The 21475-nt window shown below is 36.2% G+C and overlaps 1 protein-coding gene across 1 annotated transcript in view; it reads left to right on the top strand.

The window, feature by feature from the left end:
- Positions 1–21475, top strand: part of ITGA8 (integrin, alpha 8) — a 134647-nt gene that overhangs the window by 90317 nt on the left and 22855 nt on the right. The window contains exons 23-26 of the mRNA XM_004691269.2: positions 1475–1554; positions 6933–7013; positions 15562–15667; positions 18036–18194. Of these exons, the coding sequence (XP_004691326.2) occupies positions 1475–1554; positions 6933–7013; positions 15562–15667; positions 18036–18194 (426 nt within the window). The remainder of the gene's footprint in view (positions 1–1474; positions 1555–6932; positions 7014–15561; positions 15668–18035; positions 18195–21475) is intronic.

Raw genomic sequence — 21475 nt, 5'->3', positions numbered from 1 at the left:
CCTGCAGAAGTTCAAAATTAACAATCTTTCATAGGTTGAGTGATGGAGAGTAGTAAAGAATGGAATAGGGAATAAAAAGAGGAAAATTTTAGCCTTAGTTGGTCTGTGAGATCAGAGGATATATTTCAGGAAGTTGAATTTTCTTGCCCTGGGTTTTGAGGCATGAATAGGAGTTCTCCAAGTAAACAAATCAGAAAAGACCTAAAAGTCTTCCAAAGAGGAAAGAGCATGCAAAAGTCCCAGAGGTCTGATAGAAGCTTGCACATTTGGAATATGTGTGAGCATCTAGATACACAGACTTAATAATTAGAAATACCTGGGTTTAAATTCCATTTGTCACATATTAGCTGTGATACCTGGGCAAGGAAACAGTCAAGGAAGACTACCTTCCTTGAATGTCTGGAGCAATGCAAGGAATTGATGTATTGAAAGTTATTGGTGAAATACCTGGCGTGTAGCACATTGAGTAAGAGGTAGTGAAATGATGATAATGATCTATGATAAAATGACAATGTATTAGTTCAAATTAACATAAGTTTTATTTCTTTTCGATTCTCATAATGTAGCGATGACAGTGAGCACAAGGTGTCAGTTCTATCTTTATGGTTTACATGCTCTACACCTGGAGCAAGCCCCTAAACCACTCTCATCCTTAAATTGCTGCTTGATTATAAAATGTCCAAAATCACTGCTCCTACCTCATAGTGTGGCTGTGACTATGTGAGACAGTGCCTGTAAGGTTTAGCACAGTGCTTAGGAGAATGACATAATTATGTCTTGACTACTATTTTTACTTCCTTGTTCCTATTATCACTGAATTTGTTATTCTCCAAGTTTTAAAAATCTGTGTCAAATCACAAAAATAATCAATGCAGTTCTAAAACTTTGGAAAATAAAAAAGCCATCTATACCCTCATAACCTTTAGATATGTAAAGCTAATTCCCCTGGTATATTTTCTTACAACACACCCTCACGTTGTAAAGTTGTTTTTTTTTTTTTTCCCCCTTTATAGATTTAGAATCATAGCTGAAACATTGCACAGACAATTTGGAAACACTGTTTCCTTATTGGCTACTTGACATCAGAAGCCTTTCCCATATCATTGCTTTGGCTTTGTAACCATGATTTCACTGTCTAAATTATTACAGTCTATTACAGTCGCTGCATTTTTCTAAGTTACTATCCTGTCATATATTTAATTTGTTTTTAATTTAACACTGAAGGAAGGTATCAGGAGGAGATTAGGTTTGGGGCTAAATGAAGAGAAGGACCAGGGTAGATAGGGATTCAAATTTCCTGGGCCCTGCCAGCTAAGTAACATGACTTCTGCTCAGCCACCCCAGGTATAGAAGTGAAGAGTGATCTAGGTTGGGGTTTTGCAGAAATAGCTTTAAAGGAGTTTTAGACTGTCTGCAAGTTCTCTCCCATGTGATAACGTAGTGTATTATGTGCTTTTTCTATTTTTGTTTTTAGTATTCTCTGGGCCTCCGATTTGCAGTTCCACGTCTTGAGAAAACAAACATGAGCATTAACTTTGATCTACAAATCAGAAGGTTAGACTTGTAAATACTTAAATTATCATCAATATATCATAAAGATTCAGAATGCAATGAATACCACTTGTCAAGCTCCTTTGCCCTAAAAGCTCTTCTGAAATTAGAAGCCAGACCTGCACAGCTTATTTTCTTCTATTTTCAGTTACTTTCATTTTCTCAGTATTTTTTATCTCAAAAAAATAGATTCTTTCTGTGGCCAGGTAATGAGATTCAAGTGTTGTCTGGGCGCTCTCGCACCTTCAGCTCCATATTTTTTCTTCTCCCTCTCCCACCAACACCCCCACCATAACCTCTCATGCTTTCAGTAGGCATCAGATAATGGTCAGAAGAAAAGTCTGACAAACAAACTTAGATTTTGCATTTTCAATCTTGAATTCTAACTTTTCATGGATGAGTGAATGAAAAGTTATTTGGGAACTTCTAAGCAAGATGCTGATGAGATAGCTGGGTGGAAGGACATTCCCTGGCACCTACAGATGGATCCTATAAGTAGCTGCCTTCTTTTTCTTAGGTTGAGGCTGTTCAGGATTCACATGTAACTTCACCCTTTTATCACTTACTCTGTTTGCTTTTTCATGGCTCAAAATAGTATTTCATGAGCAGAAAGAGAGATAGGGAGTAGTATGCATGGGGGCCTGTGATTACCAACTACAGGCTTCCATCCATTAGCCTGTGATGGAATCGATTTAATGACTCTACACCTATATTAAAAGAAAGAGAACAGAATGAATATAATAGATCAGAAACCTAGTCATAAGCTGTTCCTTTCAGATACATGTAAATGTGTGTCAAAAGACATCCTATGAGATGTAGCATTATTGTGTACACTGCAATTTTAAAACTTTGAGAGACAAGAATGTAAGCAGCTCATGCATATCTTCCAGTTATTTATACTTGCCAGGATATTGAACCCTGTTCTAACTGTAAAATGACTAAAGTCAGTAGCTACATTTTGATTCAAAGGCAATTGTGCAACATAACTAATCTCTAAACTTTTATTCTGACTTGTAAGAAATATCTTCACAGTGTGATGACTTGTAGAATAATTATTTTGCACAGTGGATAATTTTTTAACAGCTACTTTAATGGAAGTTTAGTTTTTTTGTTTTTGTTTTTGTTTTTTTTTTTTTAACTCTACAGACCCTATAAGGATGTAGCAGATTTTAATATCTATTTCTAAATCCGTCTCAAACTTCATACTCAATTTCTAGACAGGAAGTTTTTCCAGCTTATTTTTGGTGACCTTTTCTGATCTTAGTTTTTGTTTTATTTTTAATTTAACATAAGTATTTTTCCTGATGAATCTTAGCAGATGAAATGAGTTCTTCTGTAATACACCTTCATTTCACAAAAAGCTTATTAAATCACTTTTTTGTATCTATGTAAATGTGTATTTTCCTAAAGGTCTAGGTAGTCCCAACTGTTTTCATTTAGGAACTGTCCTGTTTATATTTCAAAGTTTTCAGAAAAAAAGAGAAAAATTTCTCCATAATGAAGGGTCATCACCCTAGACAGTAGCCCAAAATCCCTATTTCTCCATCATCATTCTCCATGGCAGTGATACTGCGGGGCATGAAGTCCTGTGTCACTTGGGAAGAATACATCTCTCAAACAGTATGCACTTTTATTCAGGAAAAACATATGGTATGTAGGTGCAAGGAAAATTCCTTGATGTTTCCTTCTCCCTCTTGATTATACTTATAGACAACAAAATGTATGCAACTATATAGTGCACTCAAGGAGCAAAGGACACAGAATAATGTTCTGGATGCCTTCTCCAGACCCATCCTGTTGATCATCATGTAAATAATGAACTCAGCAATGAAGTGCTGAAATTTGATGGAAAATAGAAATAATCACATTTTACATCCCTCTTTATCTGAAAGAATGGGTCATGATTATAATCCCATTTTCATGTGCCACAGAACTCATGACTATTTTAACAATACTATAAAAAATATATAACTGTAAAAATGCAGAAAGAACTAAAGAGGCTACAGGAACATACCTAACTCATCAAATCCCAAAAAATTTGGGATTTTTATAGAGATAAAAATATCTGGGCCCTCCCTGGTGGCGCAGCGGGTTAAAGCACAGCACTGAGAAGCTAAAGCCACTTCCGCATGAGTTCGATTCCCACCTGCCCCTGAGGTGACCACATGGCGTGGCAGACCTCTCCTGACCCACCCACTGCTCCCCTCAGCAGTGTACTTCGTCGATCTGCCTGTTCTGCTCCCCACTCCACTCCGTCTCTGGTGAAGCCTCTCGCCATCCCTGAGCCTCTGACCTGTACCCCAGATCTGTATGTACAAATAAATAAATCTTTAAAAAAAAAAATATCTGACATACTTTAAATACTCAAATACAAGGTGTTTGAGAGGTGGATGTTTATCTACATGCTCCGTTGGCAGGTTCCAAAGATGCACATTAGTATTTAATGAATGGTTTGCATTCAGTTTCAATGTGTTTAAACCAAAAATAAATTGAACCAAAGACTCCGAAGTCTAAATTCTTAAAATGTTGATCATATTGAATACCATTGCCAACACTTAATGCCTTTTTCCACAAATAGAACCCAGAAGAGAAATGAGCTTTATAAATTAATAAACTTAAAATATTTCATGTTACCAAATATTTGTACTAAGTGGTCTCTCCTGGTCCTGGCTTTATGTGACATGTAAACATCTCCCTCCCTTGCTAACTGGGTCTCAGATTGCATTTCCCACATACAAACAGGTCTCAGTGATCATTGTTGCATTGCTTTCCCAGTAATGGCGAAATGAATCTTGTATTGTCTTTGCTGACATTCCCAAGCCCACAGAAAACTTAAAGGGAGTGCAAGAAAGTAGGAAATAGGAAACAATAAGAAAAAAAGAAAAGAAAATCAGAGTAATATGTGAAAAACTTTGTTTACCCTTGGGGCCTGACAGAGGGTGTATGTAGTTCTGGGGAGGAAGTTCCCCATTCCTTGCTTTGCATTAGCATTGGCAGTATAAATAGCTCAGCATCTGCAACAGTGATGAATGGCTTGTTTGAATGAAACTGGTGTTAGTGAGGGTGGTTTCCTTCCAGGAAAGAGGTCAAAGAACTATCTGAGTTATATATCATGTCTGATGCTTTTCTGCCAGGATACTTTGCTCACACCATTGGTTGCAGTATCAAATGTCACGGCAAACTTGTGACAAGACAATCTTGATTAGTCAGCCAGGAAGATCTTGCTTAGTCAACCATGTCTAGTCTCTGAGTCTGCTATATATATATATATATATATATATATATATATATACATATTTCCCTATATTTCAAAACAGCTCTCTGTCACCCTCATAAGTTGATTCCTGGCCCAGGATGGTTTTACTGCTTGCCACCTATTTACATTTCAGGGTGTGTGAGTAATGAATTTATGTTATTTAAACCACTTGGAAACAAAATGAACATAATATAATCGAATTAATGGTGTTAACATACATGAATTTTTTTTTTTCATATCTATCTTTCAAAGCAGCAGTGAACTAGAAAATAGAACAAAATCTGGGTAATCTGTGGAATAACTAGACTTAAGTTTCCAAGCAAAAGAGTTCCCAGTAATACATTTGGAACCACAAAGTCTGGAACAAGTGGAATTAGTTAATGATTTCGTAGTGGTTAGTAATTCAGAATCCTGCATTAGTTGAGTGATCGTCACCAGATGTGATAATTATAAATGGCCTAGAAACTGGGGTTCAAACTTTGGTGAACAAGACCCTCTAGGCTCTTCACAAGCTAAAAAGTGATACCCCATTATAGGAAATTAGCCTGACATTCGCCCGTTTATATCTTTTATGTGTATTTGCAGTTAAGTTGCCTTATCAGTGTATACAATCCAACAGCACTTTTCAAAAGCATTCTGGGATTCAAAAGCAATTCTGTCTCGTCCTTCTTTGAAAGCTAATTTTTATGATATCTTTTCCAGCTCCCACATTTGGAAAGTTTCAAAATCTAGTCGAAACAAACCTATTTCCATCCTCTCCATTTTTCCATTGAATCAGCATGAGATTCAGTGATGAAAAAAGAGGAAACATTCCCTTCTTACTAAGACCTAAATAGAAACACAGCCCGCAAGTGGTGGCGTGGTCAGTGCTTAGTTTGCTAAAAACCGCTAATTCTTTGGGATCCTGGGGGAACTTCAGTGACAGCTTAGTGGAACCATCAACGTTAAGATAGGCTGCCCCCAAGTTTATCTACTCATCAAACTTCTTGAAGTCATGTTTCATCTTCCTTACATTGACTGATTAACACAGCATCTTTTAAAAGTCAAATTTTATATCTAATTACATCTGCTGATAAGGAAAAGAGACAGAAAATTAAAATAATTTTGCCACTGTTCAAAGAAACATTAAATGCACACCTTTTATCTTGAGACTTTCAGTGCACTACACAAATATCTAGTAGCTTTCTTTCTTGCCTTTGTATGAACCCTCCAATTCCTGGGATTTTGCTGTTTCTCACCATTAGCCATGCTTTTAATTCATCCTCACCCCCACCTTATTCAGCTAGTAAGCACGCAATGAATGTCCACTTATTGTAATATTACTTAAAAAATAAGCCAGGGCCCTCCCTGGGGGTGTAGCGGGTTAAAGCATAGCATCTAGAAGCTAAAGCCACTTCTGCATGAGTTCGATCCCCACCTTTCCCGGAAGTGACCCACATGGTGCCGCAGACCTCTCCTGACCCGCCCACTGATCCCCTCAGCAGTGTACTTCATTGATTTGCCTGTTTTGCTTCCTACTCTGTCTCTGTTGAAGCCTCTCACCGCCCTGCACCTCTGGCCTGTACCCCAGTTCTGTATGCATAAATAAATAAATCTTAAAAAAAAAAAAGCCATCGGAAGATCAATTTGCTGCCAAGACTATATATGGCACGATGCATTCCAGAGCCAAAAACAAATGCCTTTTCCATTATGTGTTCCTCGTGGATTATTTGTGCCAGTTCTCCTCTTTATTAGCATGGAAAATCAGCACTTGACTGTGCTGTCCTTTCCCATTTGATGGGTGATGAACATGATGCATAGAGACATTAAAGAATTTGTTCAAGGTAGAAGCTGGAAAATGAACTCAAGTCATTGTCTCTTTGGTTTAGCCACTGAAACAAAAGTGTGTTCGCTTCTCTAAATATCTGCATTTTCAGATAGGATCTTTTCTCAGGTATGACATTTTTGATGCTAGAGAATTTTAGCATTTCATTTGTAAAGGATTATGTTTTGTAGATTATTATATGAATATGCACACTGTTTTCTGAATGATTGGATTGTTCTTTGTGATATACAGAATGTTTTTGTATAATCATATATTATAATAACATGTTTAAGAAAATGTATTTAAATCACTGTGTTTTAGTTCTAACAAGGACAACCCAAACAGCAATTTTGTGAACCTGCAAATCAACGTCACTGCTATAGCTCAAGTTGAAATAAGAGGGTAAGTACTAAACAAGGAATTTCAGTAGTTTTACCATAATAAATACATCTTTCTATATGTAAGAGCTATGATAAAATGTTCATAGAAGTAGATGGGATTTCATAATACTTAGAGATCACAGTTCACTTTGGTTATGCATTTTCATTCTTTTCTACCCATCATTAGCCTTCTATTGGAAAGTAAAGTAAACCCTGTATGAAAATTAACACTAAGGATATATCATTAAAAAAATACTTTATAAAGAGATTATTCCCCAAACTCACAGTTCAATAATCAAACTATAAAAACTGGTGATAAGAAGCAAGATAAAATAGACAAATTTGGGATTGCCTGAAAGTCTCACTTCTTCAATAATTGCAAAGGCATAATGAAAATCCAGCCTGCCATACCACATCTGGAGTTTCAGAAATGGCTGGCTCCCAGGTATGAGAATTAGTGAGATATATGTTCTGTTACCTTTTTTCCTTCTGTCCAATTCTTTGATGAGGTTCCAATACACAATCAAGAAACAGAATAGTGGCCAGGTAAAGATTTAGAATAATTACCACCTGGAATAGTCATGTGGGGGTGAAGGGGTAGGAACTAAAAATGGACTGCATATAGCTCTTATTTTTCATCAGTGTGAACTTCAGTGATACTATAATTCTTGTGTCTTCAGAACAATCAAGGAGTTGGCCAAAAATATAAACTGGTATTCTGGCTTAAACTATCACTGAGATTCTAGAAATCTCAATTCCCTTTCCTTTCCCCTAGGTCCTGTGTGGTTCACTCAAATCCAGGATCACAACTGTAATATCTACACTCACATGTCACCACAAGGGCTTTTTTTTGCTCGCCTCTGCTGCTCTCAAAAGTGGTTGGGGAGGAGGGGTTGTGGGGGGGGGGGCTCTCCCTGACAACCTCGCACCACTGAAGTGTTACTTAGTGGCTTAAAGAATAATAATGCTGCCTAACATTTATCAAAACTTCCTATGTGTTATCCCATGTTAGCGCATCTTAATACATATGAGTACCTTCCCTGTACAAGTGAGGGGGTTATAGCACCAGGAGTTGAAGATTACAAAATCATGAAGTAGAAAGCTAGAATGAAGCACTGCCAGCCTGCCCAGGGGCATGTTCATGTGACCATATTATACTGCCTCTGAGGTAGACTTTGTGAACCTTATAAACATATACTCTTAATTTTTGGATGCTTCTGTGATTTTTTTCCATTCAATAATAATAGTTTCAACATCTACCCACTTTAGTGCATGTGCCTATAGTTCACTTATCTTAATTGCAAAAGGATATGACATTGTGAAGCTATAGCAAAATGGAGTTATCCATTCCACTCTTGAAACTTTGAAGGTTTCCTTTATAAAAATTTTTGTACACATATTCTTGTACAAATGTGGAAGAAATGTCAAAAGGATCTAGGTGTAGAAACACAATTTCAGGATTGGAGAGTAAGAACTTTTTAATTTTACTAAATATTGATAATGTCAAACCATTTTAAAAATAGATCTTCCAAAGTACAGCCCTACAAAAATGGATTTAAGCTTCCATTGTACCACATTAGTAAGTAGCTCTCATGTGGTCCAATTTTGAGTCAATCTGATAGATAGGAAATAGAACACTAACTGAAAATTGAATTTATAGTTCCCTGATTCTTAAGTGAATGACATCTTTGTTAAAATTCTTCACATTCAGGAAAATTTCTGTTTTGTTCTGTGCACTTTATTTCACTAACAGGCTTATTCAGAGGAATTCTTTTATATTCTAGGTATTAGACACTAATTCTTTATCACCTACTGCAAATATATTTTCACAGCCTATCAGATTAGGGCCTTTTAAGAGTTAGTTTCACTTAGCTATAAATTGCATAAACTAAAACCCACCCTTGTTTTGGATGTACAATGTGAAGAATTAACCACACTGCTGAGAAAATTCAACATAAAACAGCCCTACTCCCCTCAAATAGTTCCTTCACCTCCTGTGTAGTCAAACCTCCACCTACACATCGGCCCTGGTAACTATAATGCATTTTCTGTCACTGTACCTTTGTCTTTTTGAGAAAATCTTGTAAATATACTCATGCAAATATAGCCTTTGAGTCTGCCTTCTTTCACTTAGCATAGTGCATTTGAAAAACATCCATGTTCTATGTTCTTGCATGTGAGAGTAATCTATTTTTTTCTCTCTCCCTTTACCCCTCTTTCCTCCCCAACTCCTTTCCTTTCTTTCTTTTGCCAAGAAGTATTCCCTTATACAGATGTCTCAGGAATTGTTCATCCATTCACACAAGTTGGTAAACATTTGGTTCCAGTTTGGTGCTATTATATTCAGTATATTATTATGCTATAAGCATTCACATGCAGGTTTTTGGACACTTGTTTTTACAAATGGAGTTACTGAGTTGGATGGCAAGTATATATCTCACTTCATAAGAAATTGCTGAATTGTGTTCCCAAGTGTCTACACCAATTCCATTTGGTACTACCACCAGCAACACATGAGAGTTTGTCTGTTCTTTGTCATTCTAGTAAATGTGTAGGAGTACCTCTCTAAGGTTTTAATTAGTATTTTCCAGTGACTACTGGAAATACTGACCATCTTTTCACCCTTTATTTGCTCTAAGTATCTCCTTTTTTTGGGTAAAGTATCTCTTTAAAAATGTTTTTCATTTTTTTTTATTGGGTTGTTTGTGTTAACTGTTTAATTATAAAAGTACCTTATATATTCTGAAATACAAAATCATTTATCAGATAATTGTCCTGCAAATATTTTCTCCCAACCTGTGCCTTGGCTTATTTTCTTAAACAGCTTTGTTCAAAGAGGAAAAGTTTTAAAACTTGATGAAATCCAACTTTTAAATACCTTATGGTCTGTGCTCTGCATGTCTTTATTCAAGGTCACAAGATTGTCTCCTATAAATTTGATAGCTTTACATTTTGGCCTCTGATTACTTTTAAGTTAATTTTGCGTCTGGTGAGAGGCAGGGGCAGAAATTCATTTTTGCATGTGAATATCCAGATTTTGTGCTATTTGTTGAAAATACCATCCTTTTCTCATTACTTTAGCACCTTTGCCAAAATTTAGTTGACCATAAGTAAGGGTCTACCTCTCTGTCTTCTATTCAGTACTGATAATCTACATTTTTAAGTCTTGAAACTCATGTATCAGCAGATCTTGGTAAACAATAAATTTTAGTAGCTATATTGTTTGTTGATTTCTTAGAATTCTTTACAAAAGTATTGTGTTTTCTGTGAATGAAGACAGTTTTATTTCTTCCTTCCTAATCTCTGAGTGCAAAAGGTTAGCCAACTACAAAGTTAGAGAAGATATTCTCCACAAAGAATCATTCTCACTTCTCACAGCAACTGCAGATTTGGTGGCTCCCAAATCCATGTAGAAAAACTTGCACAACTTATTACAAGCTATTATATTCATGTTAGTTTATTTCAGAGAGATACAGACTAAAATCAGCCAAAAGAAACACTATCCAAAAACAAAAGTGTAAGAAAATAAAGAAATGTTCAAATTTAAAAATGTGGTAAATATGCATGATGAAATATAGATGGAACTGGGAAGGATTATGTTAAGTGAAATAAATCAGGAGAAAGACAAATAGTAGATGATTTCATTCATATGTTGAATATATGAAGAAAGAAAACATAAGAACTGACAAAACCAAAGCAAAACAAACACTAAAAATCCCCATGCAGAACTGAGGCTACCGGAAGGGGAGAGTGAAGGTACAGAGTAAATGGGAGAGTTGAGGCAGGAGGAGGATTATGGGTGGCTCTGTGGTGGGCGTGATGTGGTGATACACCTGAAGAGGTGTCACCCTATACCCCTACATCATATACCATGTAAACCGCAAACAAAAATAACAAGTTGAAAATAAATGAATAATTTTTTTTAAAAAGTCAAAGGAAGAAATAAATCGGTGTCTAGGTAGACACCAAGGTTCTCTTTTGTAGTGTCAGGAATACCAGAAGGAGTTGGTATGTAACTGACATGGAGTATCCCAGGCTGGGAGACCCACGCCTCTCGGTTCAGAGACTTTATTGGCACCTCATTACACAGCATGACTGGCTGGTGACTGGCTGCTTAATGGATCTCAGTCTCCAGGTAGACTTTTTTGACAGGACCAAAGTTCCCATCCCAAATCATATAACTGGTTTTTCTGATGCAATCAAACCCTCCCCCAACCCAAACCATAATGTTAGAACACCCAGTGTGAGCCAAGGCCCAGAGGCACACTGAGAGACTCCTTCCTGTAGGAATAGAATTTCTGAACCCCAGAGGTTACCTCCTAGAACCTGAGGGCAAAGGCCAGACCTGCCTCTTAGGCAGTTAAATTGTTTACTACATAGTTCCGCCTTTATTTCCATCTCTTTCCTTCCTGCATAGACTAGGACTGCCAGTGCAAGACTATATAGAAGTGGTTCCCCTAGTTTTCTATGTAGAAATCATATCATTAATTTTTTACCACTCTGCTGTTTTTTTACCTATGCATTTAATTAGTGCAGTAAGTTTCCTTTTAAGGCTTGCTTCAGCAGCTACCAAAATGTCAGGGTGTTGGGTTTTAATATAACAACTCAAAATATTTCTTTTATGATTTCTTCTTTAACTTATGAGTTGGCTCATTATAGGAAATAACTTTTTTGACTTACAGATATTGAGAGTTAATTTAGGTGTTTCACTTTTGTGCACCTCTAATTTAATTCATGTAACTTTCTCTATACGTGAGAAACACAATTTTAAAAATCAGAGGATATACAGACACAATTTTTACTGTCTTATAACTAACAACTAGTACATATGAAATTTTGTCTCCTTTAAGCTTAGCATTATAGTTGGCCAAAAATAAACTGAAACTATTTAAAGTAAATTTTTAATTGGGAACTATTTTTATTCTCTAAGATATAATTCACTCCAAGCCAGCTAAGGGCTTAGTATAACAAATCTATTCCCCCATGTTTATTTTATGAGATTAATATTTTAAATGTATTTCTGCTAATATTTATGATACCAGGGTTTCTATGCGGAAAAAAAAAGGGACCTTCCTATTTGTTTTGCAAATAATCAACACGTTATTAAAACTGGATTTTTCATATGGTTGCAATTATTTTAATTGCTAGATTAATGTTCAAAATTTGACCACAGTTTATTCTTTAAGATAGTGTAATTTTTTAAATCATTTTGCAAGATAAAATTCTTTGCTCCAAATACTCATCAAAAATACTGGTTCCAATGATTCATTCTTCCAGAGAAAAATAGCAACTATGTTGAAAGTCTGAATTCATGGTCAGTCTTTAGGAAAAATCTAGTATTCATTTTGTCAGAAATGGTTATTCCAATGTATTTAATAATGTATAGTTCTTTTATTTAATTTACTATTGTTTTTAATTTTTAAAATAAAATCAAATGGACTTACTTTTCAAATAAAAGAATACTGAAGATTGTTAATTTATTTCAAAGCCAGAAAATTTCAATACTGTCATTAAGCAAATTAAGATATCATTTGCTGGTACAAAGAATCAATTAACCATAGCTCTACCAAACAAAATTGGCCACAGTAGGCAGCACCACATATTTTTATGAAGAATAATAAAACTGTGCCCTTTGTAAAATAATCGAGATTGAGTGAGTTTATATTAAGAGAGGCTACAATAATAAATAACCACACATACTGAATATGGTGGGCAGGGCCAAAATATTTCCATACAATAAATGATAGTCTTTGCTATTTGGGATTAATGGGATTTGAGAACAGGGTTAGGAAAAGTATTGCACATCATCAGATTTGAACTTCCTAATAGCATATATACATGATCAAAAACATAATTCCTTCCTTCTCTTTCCTAGTATCTAGTGGTACCAGTGAGTAGACCAATCTTATTATAGTGCCAGTCTCAGTGGAAGAGTGCTCTATCCCCATCTTAAAAGGCAGAGGGAATTCAGTAATGTTTGTTAGATAACTGAACCCAATGTTGACCCTAGGCTAATTAGTTGTTTATATTCTTTCTTCCTCTCTTGCTTGCATCCTTTTAAGAAAATAGCAACTGAAAACAGTAAGCAATGTTTCACTTATATAGTTGGATCTTTAGGAAGCCATTCTTTGATATAGTTCTCCCAGATTTGAAAAGATCTTAGAGAAGAGGTAGCTGAATTTTGTGTCATATTTTTTGAATGATTTTGTTATGCCCTGTGATTTATTACATGTTTCTCTAGAGATGTTTATTTGATTGATGTGTTTATATAGGCTAGGACATTTCATTAACTGTGTTTACTAAAAATCAGTACAGTTTAGTAACTATTGTGGTGCACTGTTTGTTGGGAATAAAGTGGATTGTGCTTAGTAAACTTGAACTCTAATCTTCACCCACACCTAACGCTCCACTTTTCTAGATGACAGATTCCTTCCATATATAAAATGAGGGGTTTTGAGCCCACTGTCTCCCTAGCACCTATCAAGGTGAAAAGATTTCTGATCCTGTGGTTCTAGAGGATTAATAACATAAGAACAAAAATTGTCATTAAAAATGTGCTAAGTTCCTATTATGTATTAGTTCTCATTTGAAAAAAAAAAAAAAAAGTCCCTAGAGCCATATAATGTATGTGGAGAATAGAGCCATCTCTGTTGCCCACCTTAAAGCAAAAAGGCAAGTTTTGAGTGGTGAGGTTGTCAAGACCTGTGGGCTGGAAGCACAAGCCCTTTGAGTTCCCTTAGGTGAAATCAGCCTGACATGTTCTCTACTCTTTTCACCAAGTCCTCTATATTTGAGCTGAACTTAATTACACCAAGTAGAAAAGGGAATATGATATAACTAATCGGGGTACAATAACAACCATGGCTCAAAATAAGGATAGAGAAGTTTGAGATACCTGCATTGCAAAATTGTAATTTGCACTTTGTAATTAACATCTACATATTAAAGATACATACATTTATCCTTAATCCAAAATGTGGCTTTACAATTTAGCCACATTTTGTGGACTGTACTTCTCTCACTGTTCTAGAAGACAATGTAGACAAATGAACTTTGAACAAAAGCATTTGAGATATGTTCTGATCATTTGTGGTATTAGAAACCAACAAATTTATAATAGTAATCCAGATGGGGAAACAGAGGCACAGAAATTAAATTACTTGCCTTAGGGTCAGAATTTCACTCAATAAATTTTACTTTCTGATTTTGGAAGAAATAACCAAGAGGGAAGAGATGATAACGTCAAAGCTATTAGTGGCTGTGCTAGTTACTGGATACCCTTAAAGGGGACATTTAAGACCTCTGATTGCAAAAAGAAATGTTTTCTGTTGCACTTATTTTTAGCTGAAGGTCTAGGAATTCTTTTTTTTTTTTTAATTGAGGTAACACTGGTTCCTAATACTTTAAATGATTTAGAGGTATAGGATCACAACTGTGAGGAGTAAGTCACCATGCCCCACCACCATACTGTCCCATCATAGTTTACTGTGGCCCCTTCTCATTGTGATCTCCACATGTTCTCCCCCCACCCCCAGCCTCAATTTACAGTCAGATTTCTAGGTTTGTTATTGGTTTGGTTTTGTTTTAAAGAAAACCTTTACCTAAAAAACTGCTAGAAGGTATCATGTTAGAATGTTCCTTTTTAAGATTATATAAAAACAACTAATATGGTGTAAAGTAAATTTTTTAATATGGAATATGCCACAAACTATATTTCATTCCTCCAGTACACACTTGCTCACCTTCTAGCTCTAAGTTGCAGACAGGAATACCTCTATTAAGTAAATGTCCTATTTACATGGTTACACTATTTAACACAATGTTTAACTCTCCTTCTCCCTCTCTCTCTGGACCTACAAAACTCTACAACTCTATTTTTTTTTTTTTTTGCCTCTGTCATCTGAGAGGTATAGCTGAATTAATAGGGGGTCAAAGATATATAGCCAGATGAATATACAAGTGGCTATTTTTCTATTCTAAAGCATTTAACAAGAAACTAATTTTCTTCCTAATTGAACATAGAACACACTGCACACAATTCTACTTTTTAATTCACACTACTTTTTAATGTCTTGACATTGCTTAAAATGAGGATTTTATATCACACACACACACACACACACACATACACATACACAGAATCTACTGATGTATATATTTACATTCAGTATCTATATATTAAATTATCAACTTCAACTGAGGAATGCTCTGCCCCCTAGTGCCCAAGACATAGATGCTGTAAAATAATTAACTCCCAGCAAGAGAACAGTAATCAGCCTGCTGTACATACGCATGTTGATAGTGAATGACACACACCTGAAACTTTTTTAATGTAATAATAAAATATTACTATAGTAAGAGAAAAGCCTATGCTAGATGTTTTATAGCCTTTACTGTCTCCCTTTAGTCATTATCCTAAAATTCACTTTCAATATCTTTTTCCACATAGGCAGTATCTATTCAAACCCATCAAGAGTAACTTATTCTGTGGCTGTCAATGTGCTGTGCACCAGTGAAACATTATTTACATGTGTCATTCCCTACAATTAACTGAACATTCCATGTTTCAGCGTGTCGCACCCTCTGCAGATTGTTCTGCCCATTCACAACTGGGAACCGGAAAAGGAGCCCCGCCAAGAGGAGGAAGTTGGACCGTTAGTGGAACACATTTATGAGGTAACTGTTGCCTGTGTTAAAGTTGTGTTGGGGTAAATGGTTATTCTTATGTTCTGTACTAATAAGCTCTCCATACCATTTTAAAAGACATCAAGGCTCTCCTGGTGGCACAAAGGGTTAGGACGTAGCACTGCAAGCTGGCTGCAGCTGCTTCGGTGCCTGTTTGATCCCAGCCCCGGAGGTGACCACATGGCGTGGCAGACCTCTCCTGACCCGCCCGCTGCTCCCCTGAGCAGTGTACTTCATCTATCTGCCTGTTCTGCTCCCCGCTTTGTCTCTGGTGAATCCTCTCACTGCCCCGGCACCAATACCCCAGTTCTGTATGCATAAATAAATAAATAAATCTTAAAAAAAAAAAAAGACATCAAGCAAAGACTGGGCTTTAGATACTTCCTGTATAGGCCACTTTTGTGTCACCATATTGCATTGGGGTAGTGGGATCTATGACATTGTGAGAAATATTTTTATCTTGTAGTTGAGTTGTTACTCTTTCCAAAATATTTTCATTTCCTCTCTTTTTTAATGTTTCAACAACCTAAACACTAAATGACCTGCTCCCTAGCCTTTACTTCATGTCTTCCTATATTTTTAGTTATCCTTAAAATTCACTCACCTCTTAAACTAAGCATCACTAACCTGAAGGTATCAAATATTGAAAAAGTTATGGATTATTTGCTACTGTATAAAAAATGCCTATGTAAGATGGTTGGGTGGTCATCAGATAAGAATATTGTTACTGTTATTCAAATAACCCAAACTAGACATCAATGGCTATTTGAAATAGTCTGTTGATTCCAAAAATACTTTCCAAAGGCAAACCCACTATACACAAGTGTTAAAATATGAAGAAGAGCTCTGTTGACCCATCAGCTGGAATATTTAAATTTTTTACAATTATAAACCAACATATGCATACATTTAGTAGTTGCTTTTATGTTAAAGTAAATTGGTAGAAAGTGGTTATTTCTGTTCATTTTTAAAGGATTAGAGATGGAGTTTTGGTAAAAATGATGTTCCAAGCAATTTCCTCTTTGAGGTCAATTAAATTTAGTGTCCCTTTCCAATCTATAACTCTTGTTGCTGACATATAATTCTGGCGATGACTCTTATGTCTCAAGGGATATGACTAGCATTCTCTAAGGCCAACAATAAAGCATTTCAAAGCTGACAAGTTGTTTACATGTGTGAGAAAGAAGTATCAACGCCTGCTCAGTGTCGACATGAAAACCTCTGTCATCTGCCCAACCTGTAGCTCAGAATCAGAATTCCTGCCCAAGGTCAGATCAAAGCTTTGCCGTAAGCTCTCTTGATAGCAAGACATTACCACAGTCACCAGGTCCATTCCGACAAAGAATCTCACTGGGGGGAAAAGGCTGCCAATTATTAAACCTTGTATGCACCAGTTCCTGGTAAAGAATGGTGAAGCATTAAGATTTGAAAATATATTCAAACTCAATAATTCTCATGCAGTCCTGCTCCCCATTTCAGCATAAACGGATCATAAAAATGTAGAGTACTAATTAGTAGTACCAAAAGGAATCATGTCGTTTCTTCCATGCTATTCGTCATGCCTCAAAATTACTGTAGCAATGGATACCGTGTTGCTGTGATAATGTGAATTAAAGGGGCCACCTAAGAAGCACCACCAAATATAGGGCATTTTATTGATCATTGTAATTGGCAGAACTCTATGTGGAGGGGAGGAATAAAAGGTCTCTGCTAACTTTAAAGTGAACTTTTAAAACCTTCATAAATTTAAATACACTTAGTGTTTTTCATAAGCCGTTTGGTTCTCTAGTACAAGTTCCATGTGTTTTAAGTGTTCATCTCTTTACGAGATGTGGCTTTCCTTTCTTTGCAATTTGTTGATTGAAACAGAAGGAATTCAACTTTGCAACGCGTACTTGAAGTGAACTGTGGTAAGCCCTTACTGTCTCTGACCCCTGATGGATAGCGATTTTTCTAAAGGGTGAAAGAGAGTGCATCCCATATGGTTGCAATTGACAAGTCAGTAGTCAGGAAAAAGGCAGATTTCAATGTAAAGAAAGAATAACTCAGTTTTGAAAGCATATAATTAAAATTACATTTCTAATGCTGTGATTAAGTTGATATAAATTTAAGGTAAACCTCACAATAATCATGTGGGCTTTGCTGGAGAAAATTGCTCTTAGAGCTTCACAGATTGAAGTGGCCTCAGCACCAGAGCATCTTGCTCTTAGAACTCCTCCTCCCCACACAACTGCTATTTTTCTGTTCCCCCAGTCATCAGTCTAGATGACTTAAGCCAGAAATAAATGCTTCTTAGTGAGTTTGACTTTAATCATCTTGCTTGGGCTGCACCATCACCTGATGTGTTTCTTGCTTTTAGCTGCACAACACTGGGCCAAGTGCCATCAGCGACACCCTACTGAAGGTGGGTTGGCCATTCTCCGCCAGGGATGAGTTTCTTCTCTACATTTTTCACATTCAAACTCTGGGACCTCTCCAGTGCCAAACAAATCCTGACATCAACCCACAGGATATAAAGGTGGGTCTAAGAGCAGCTTCGTTTATTTTTTGTGATAATGAAAAAATAAAAGCAATTTTTTTTTGTTTTTAAAATAAAGCAATTGCATGCTATTCAAAGATAACTGAACAGACCTGATGTAACAGTCACATTGTTATATCAGGCCTACCTTCAATTTAAACTGGTAGAAAACCTAAATTTCTTATTTTTATGGTTCATGGTAAACTGTAACTTAGTCTATGCCAATGTGTACCTTTTACATATAGTTCAGCAAGCAGCACAACCAAATTAAACAATAAATAGACATGTCATATTTGGGGGAATGTATTCAAAAGTTATTTTAAAAGATTTTTTTTGGCATATTGCCAAAATCGATGAGGCCTTTTTGTCAAAAAGAGGCTTTTCCAGATGTTGCCAGTGGAGAGATGAAATGCAGTATTTACCAAAGACCATCTCAGTGCTCTAAGAATCCCCTAACTGGAATTATCAGGACCCCACTCTTTAGTGGAGCTTAAAGAGAAGTCAGCAGAGTGCCACTCAGTCTCAAGTACATGTGGGTCACATGGCATCTGGGTGGCTACAGGTGTGTGCTGGGCCTGAAATTTTGCTTCCGCAAGCACCTACCTGATCTCCACACCTTGACTAGGGAGGAGCTCAGTGTCCATGAAATTGATGCCTCCAGATCAAGATCCAATTTAGGTTCCTTCTGGGAAAGAAAGAGATTAGTTAACATACACCCTTTAAAGTGCCACATCTGTATGAAGAAAAAGTACTTGATAATCAGATGTTGGCCTCCAAAAAGAACTTCATTTAAGAATGTGCCTCTGAGCTGCAGGACACAGCTCCCCAACTGGAAATGTTGCAAAGGGCACAATTTACGTAGTACAAACTTAGCCATCCAGGACAGTCTTGCCTGTGCTCTCAACTGCACTGGGCATTATTTATGGTGAAAGACTTTCTTTTTTCAACCAACATGCCTTCTATTCAAAGAGAGAACTGAAAGGAGGCTCAGTATTTAAGAATTTGTGAAGCAACAAGCCTCCTTTTTATGCAAAAATAATAAATAAGGCTACTTGTATTCTACAAAATCATTTTAAATACTTTCTCCCTGGAATTTTTTTTTAACTTCCCCTATCTTTGCTCCTCATTGAAATAATTTCATGGCTTCAAGGATGACAACTTAATATTAAGTAGCATCATCAAATGTTATTGTATAACAGGTACATAATGATAACTTTTATATATCCTGTCTTGTGGTTAGCATACACTGGAGTTTGATCAAAGATTCCTGGAGCACAGAATGATGCACAAGGTTTCTAACTCTGGTTGAATGTAATGTTTACTTTATTTCTGATGCTGTTTATATATGTTTGTACATTTTATGTAACTTTAAATGTGCACTATGTTGGTTGTGAGTTATTTTTTCCTTGTTGCAGTTTAACAATCATTAACAGTGTCTAGAACAGTGTTAATAGGTGATTTGCCTTAAATGTTGACAGACTGATGCAAACTCAGTGGGAGTATATACTAAGTAAAAACCCACAATTCCCATAATCTTCGCATAATAGGCTTTTTATTAAAAAAGTCTGTCTGAGGCTATAAATTTTTAAATGCAATTTATTTATGCTCATTTGATAATATCTGCAATTGGTAGAAAAATGCTTATCAGATTTGATTACAATGTAGAAGTTCCCTAAAATAATTATAAAATCCATGAATTCTTAACATTTTAAATTCATGAAAAACATAAAATGTTACTATGTTCAGATTCTCAGAGTATTTTTACCTATTTTTTTTTAAAGATTTATTTATACAGAACTGGGTTAAAGGCCAGAGATGCGGAAGGTTAGAGGATTCACCCAGGACAGAGTGGGGAGCAGAACAGGCAGGTCGACGAAGAACACTGCTGAGGGGAGCAGCGGGTGGGTCAGGAGAAGTCTGCCACGCCATGTGGTCTCCTCTAGCACAGGGGGTAATCGAACTCCTGCGGAAGTGGCTTTAGCTTCTCAATGCTGTGCTTTAACCCGCTGTGCCACCAGGGAGGGCCCATAAAAGATCTTTTATTAAACATAGGTAAAATGGCATGGGTTCGATCCCCGCTTGCCCCGGAGGAGATCCACATGGCGACGCAGACGCGCCCGCTGCTCCCCTCAGCAGTGTACTTCGTGGATCTGCCTGTTCTGCTGCCCTCTCTGTACCTGGTGAATCCTCTCACTCTCCGCATCTCTGGCCTGTACCCCAGTTCTGTATGAATAAATCTTTTTAAAAAATCTTTTATTAATAGTTTTTAAATTTTAGTTTTTTTATCATTGTCTATACATAATTGAAAGTTTTTCTCTTAAAATAGTAAATGATTTCTTGGTAAAGTCACTATTAATTTACTTGGCAATTTATTTTTCCCTAGATAATGCAAAGCTAAACAGCATCTTGTTTTAATATGAATTGGAAATTAGCAAAGAACAAATTGTTTATCCCATCTTGTTACCATCAACAGAATAGGCTAGGAAATTTTAAAACATAAAATCTATTTCAGATTCTTGCATCAAAGTTATTATTTTTAGTTCTTTACAAAGAAGAGAAAGGATGGGTTGAGTAAAATAACAGGGAGACAAATATATTCATAGAGGCAAAAATGATCACTATTAAATTTTATTATTGAATGGAGTAAGATAAAATTCCTTACTACTGGCCTACCTTTTCTTTATAAACAGCAATAGGTTATAAATGTAAATGCCTCTTAAAACATCTGCATGTGTGAGAGGTCCATTTTTACAAGTCCATTTGAGCATGCTGCAGTCCCCAATGGATTAACATTCAAAAATATCACCGAACAACCACAGATGTGTCAGAGGGGAAGTTACTACCCAATATTCTGAAGCTTACTCTAAAGGACTGACAAAATTTCTCACCATATTCTCCTCTTCAACCATTCAGTTGATTTCATTTTTGCAAAATGTTTTCCTCATGGGTTCACATATACTTGTTTAAGCAATTTTTCCTTCCCATCTGTATTCTCAGTTTTGCCCACCTAACTACTAGAGTAGCTTTTTCTCTCACTGCCTCTATTCAACTCTACAAATGTCTAGGGATACTTAGCTCTGAAAATTTTTCTAGCCTACCCACCACAAGGAATGAATGCCACCAACTCTAAAACCCTTGAAATTCCCCAGATATACCCTGCAGAAACTCCATGCATCTACATAATTTCTACTTTGCCTTTAGTTAAACCTAGCAGTATTTAATATCATGCATTTGACATAGTGATTCTTTCTACTTTTAAAATTCTTTCATATAGTCCTAAG

The sequence above is a fragment of the Condylura cristata genome, unplaced genomic scaffold (assembly GCF_000260355.1).
Source record: "Condylura cristata isolate star-nosed mole 26May11 unplaced genomic scaffold, ConCri1.0 scaffold00030, whole genome shotgun sequence".
Lineage (NCBI taxonomy): Eukaryota > Metazoa > Chordata > Mammalia > Eulipotyphla > Talpidae > Condylura > Condylura cristata.
The sequence above is the reverse complement of the archived record's forward strand: the minus strand, read 5'-3'. Positions and strand labels throughout refer to the sequence as shown.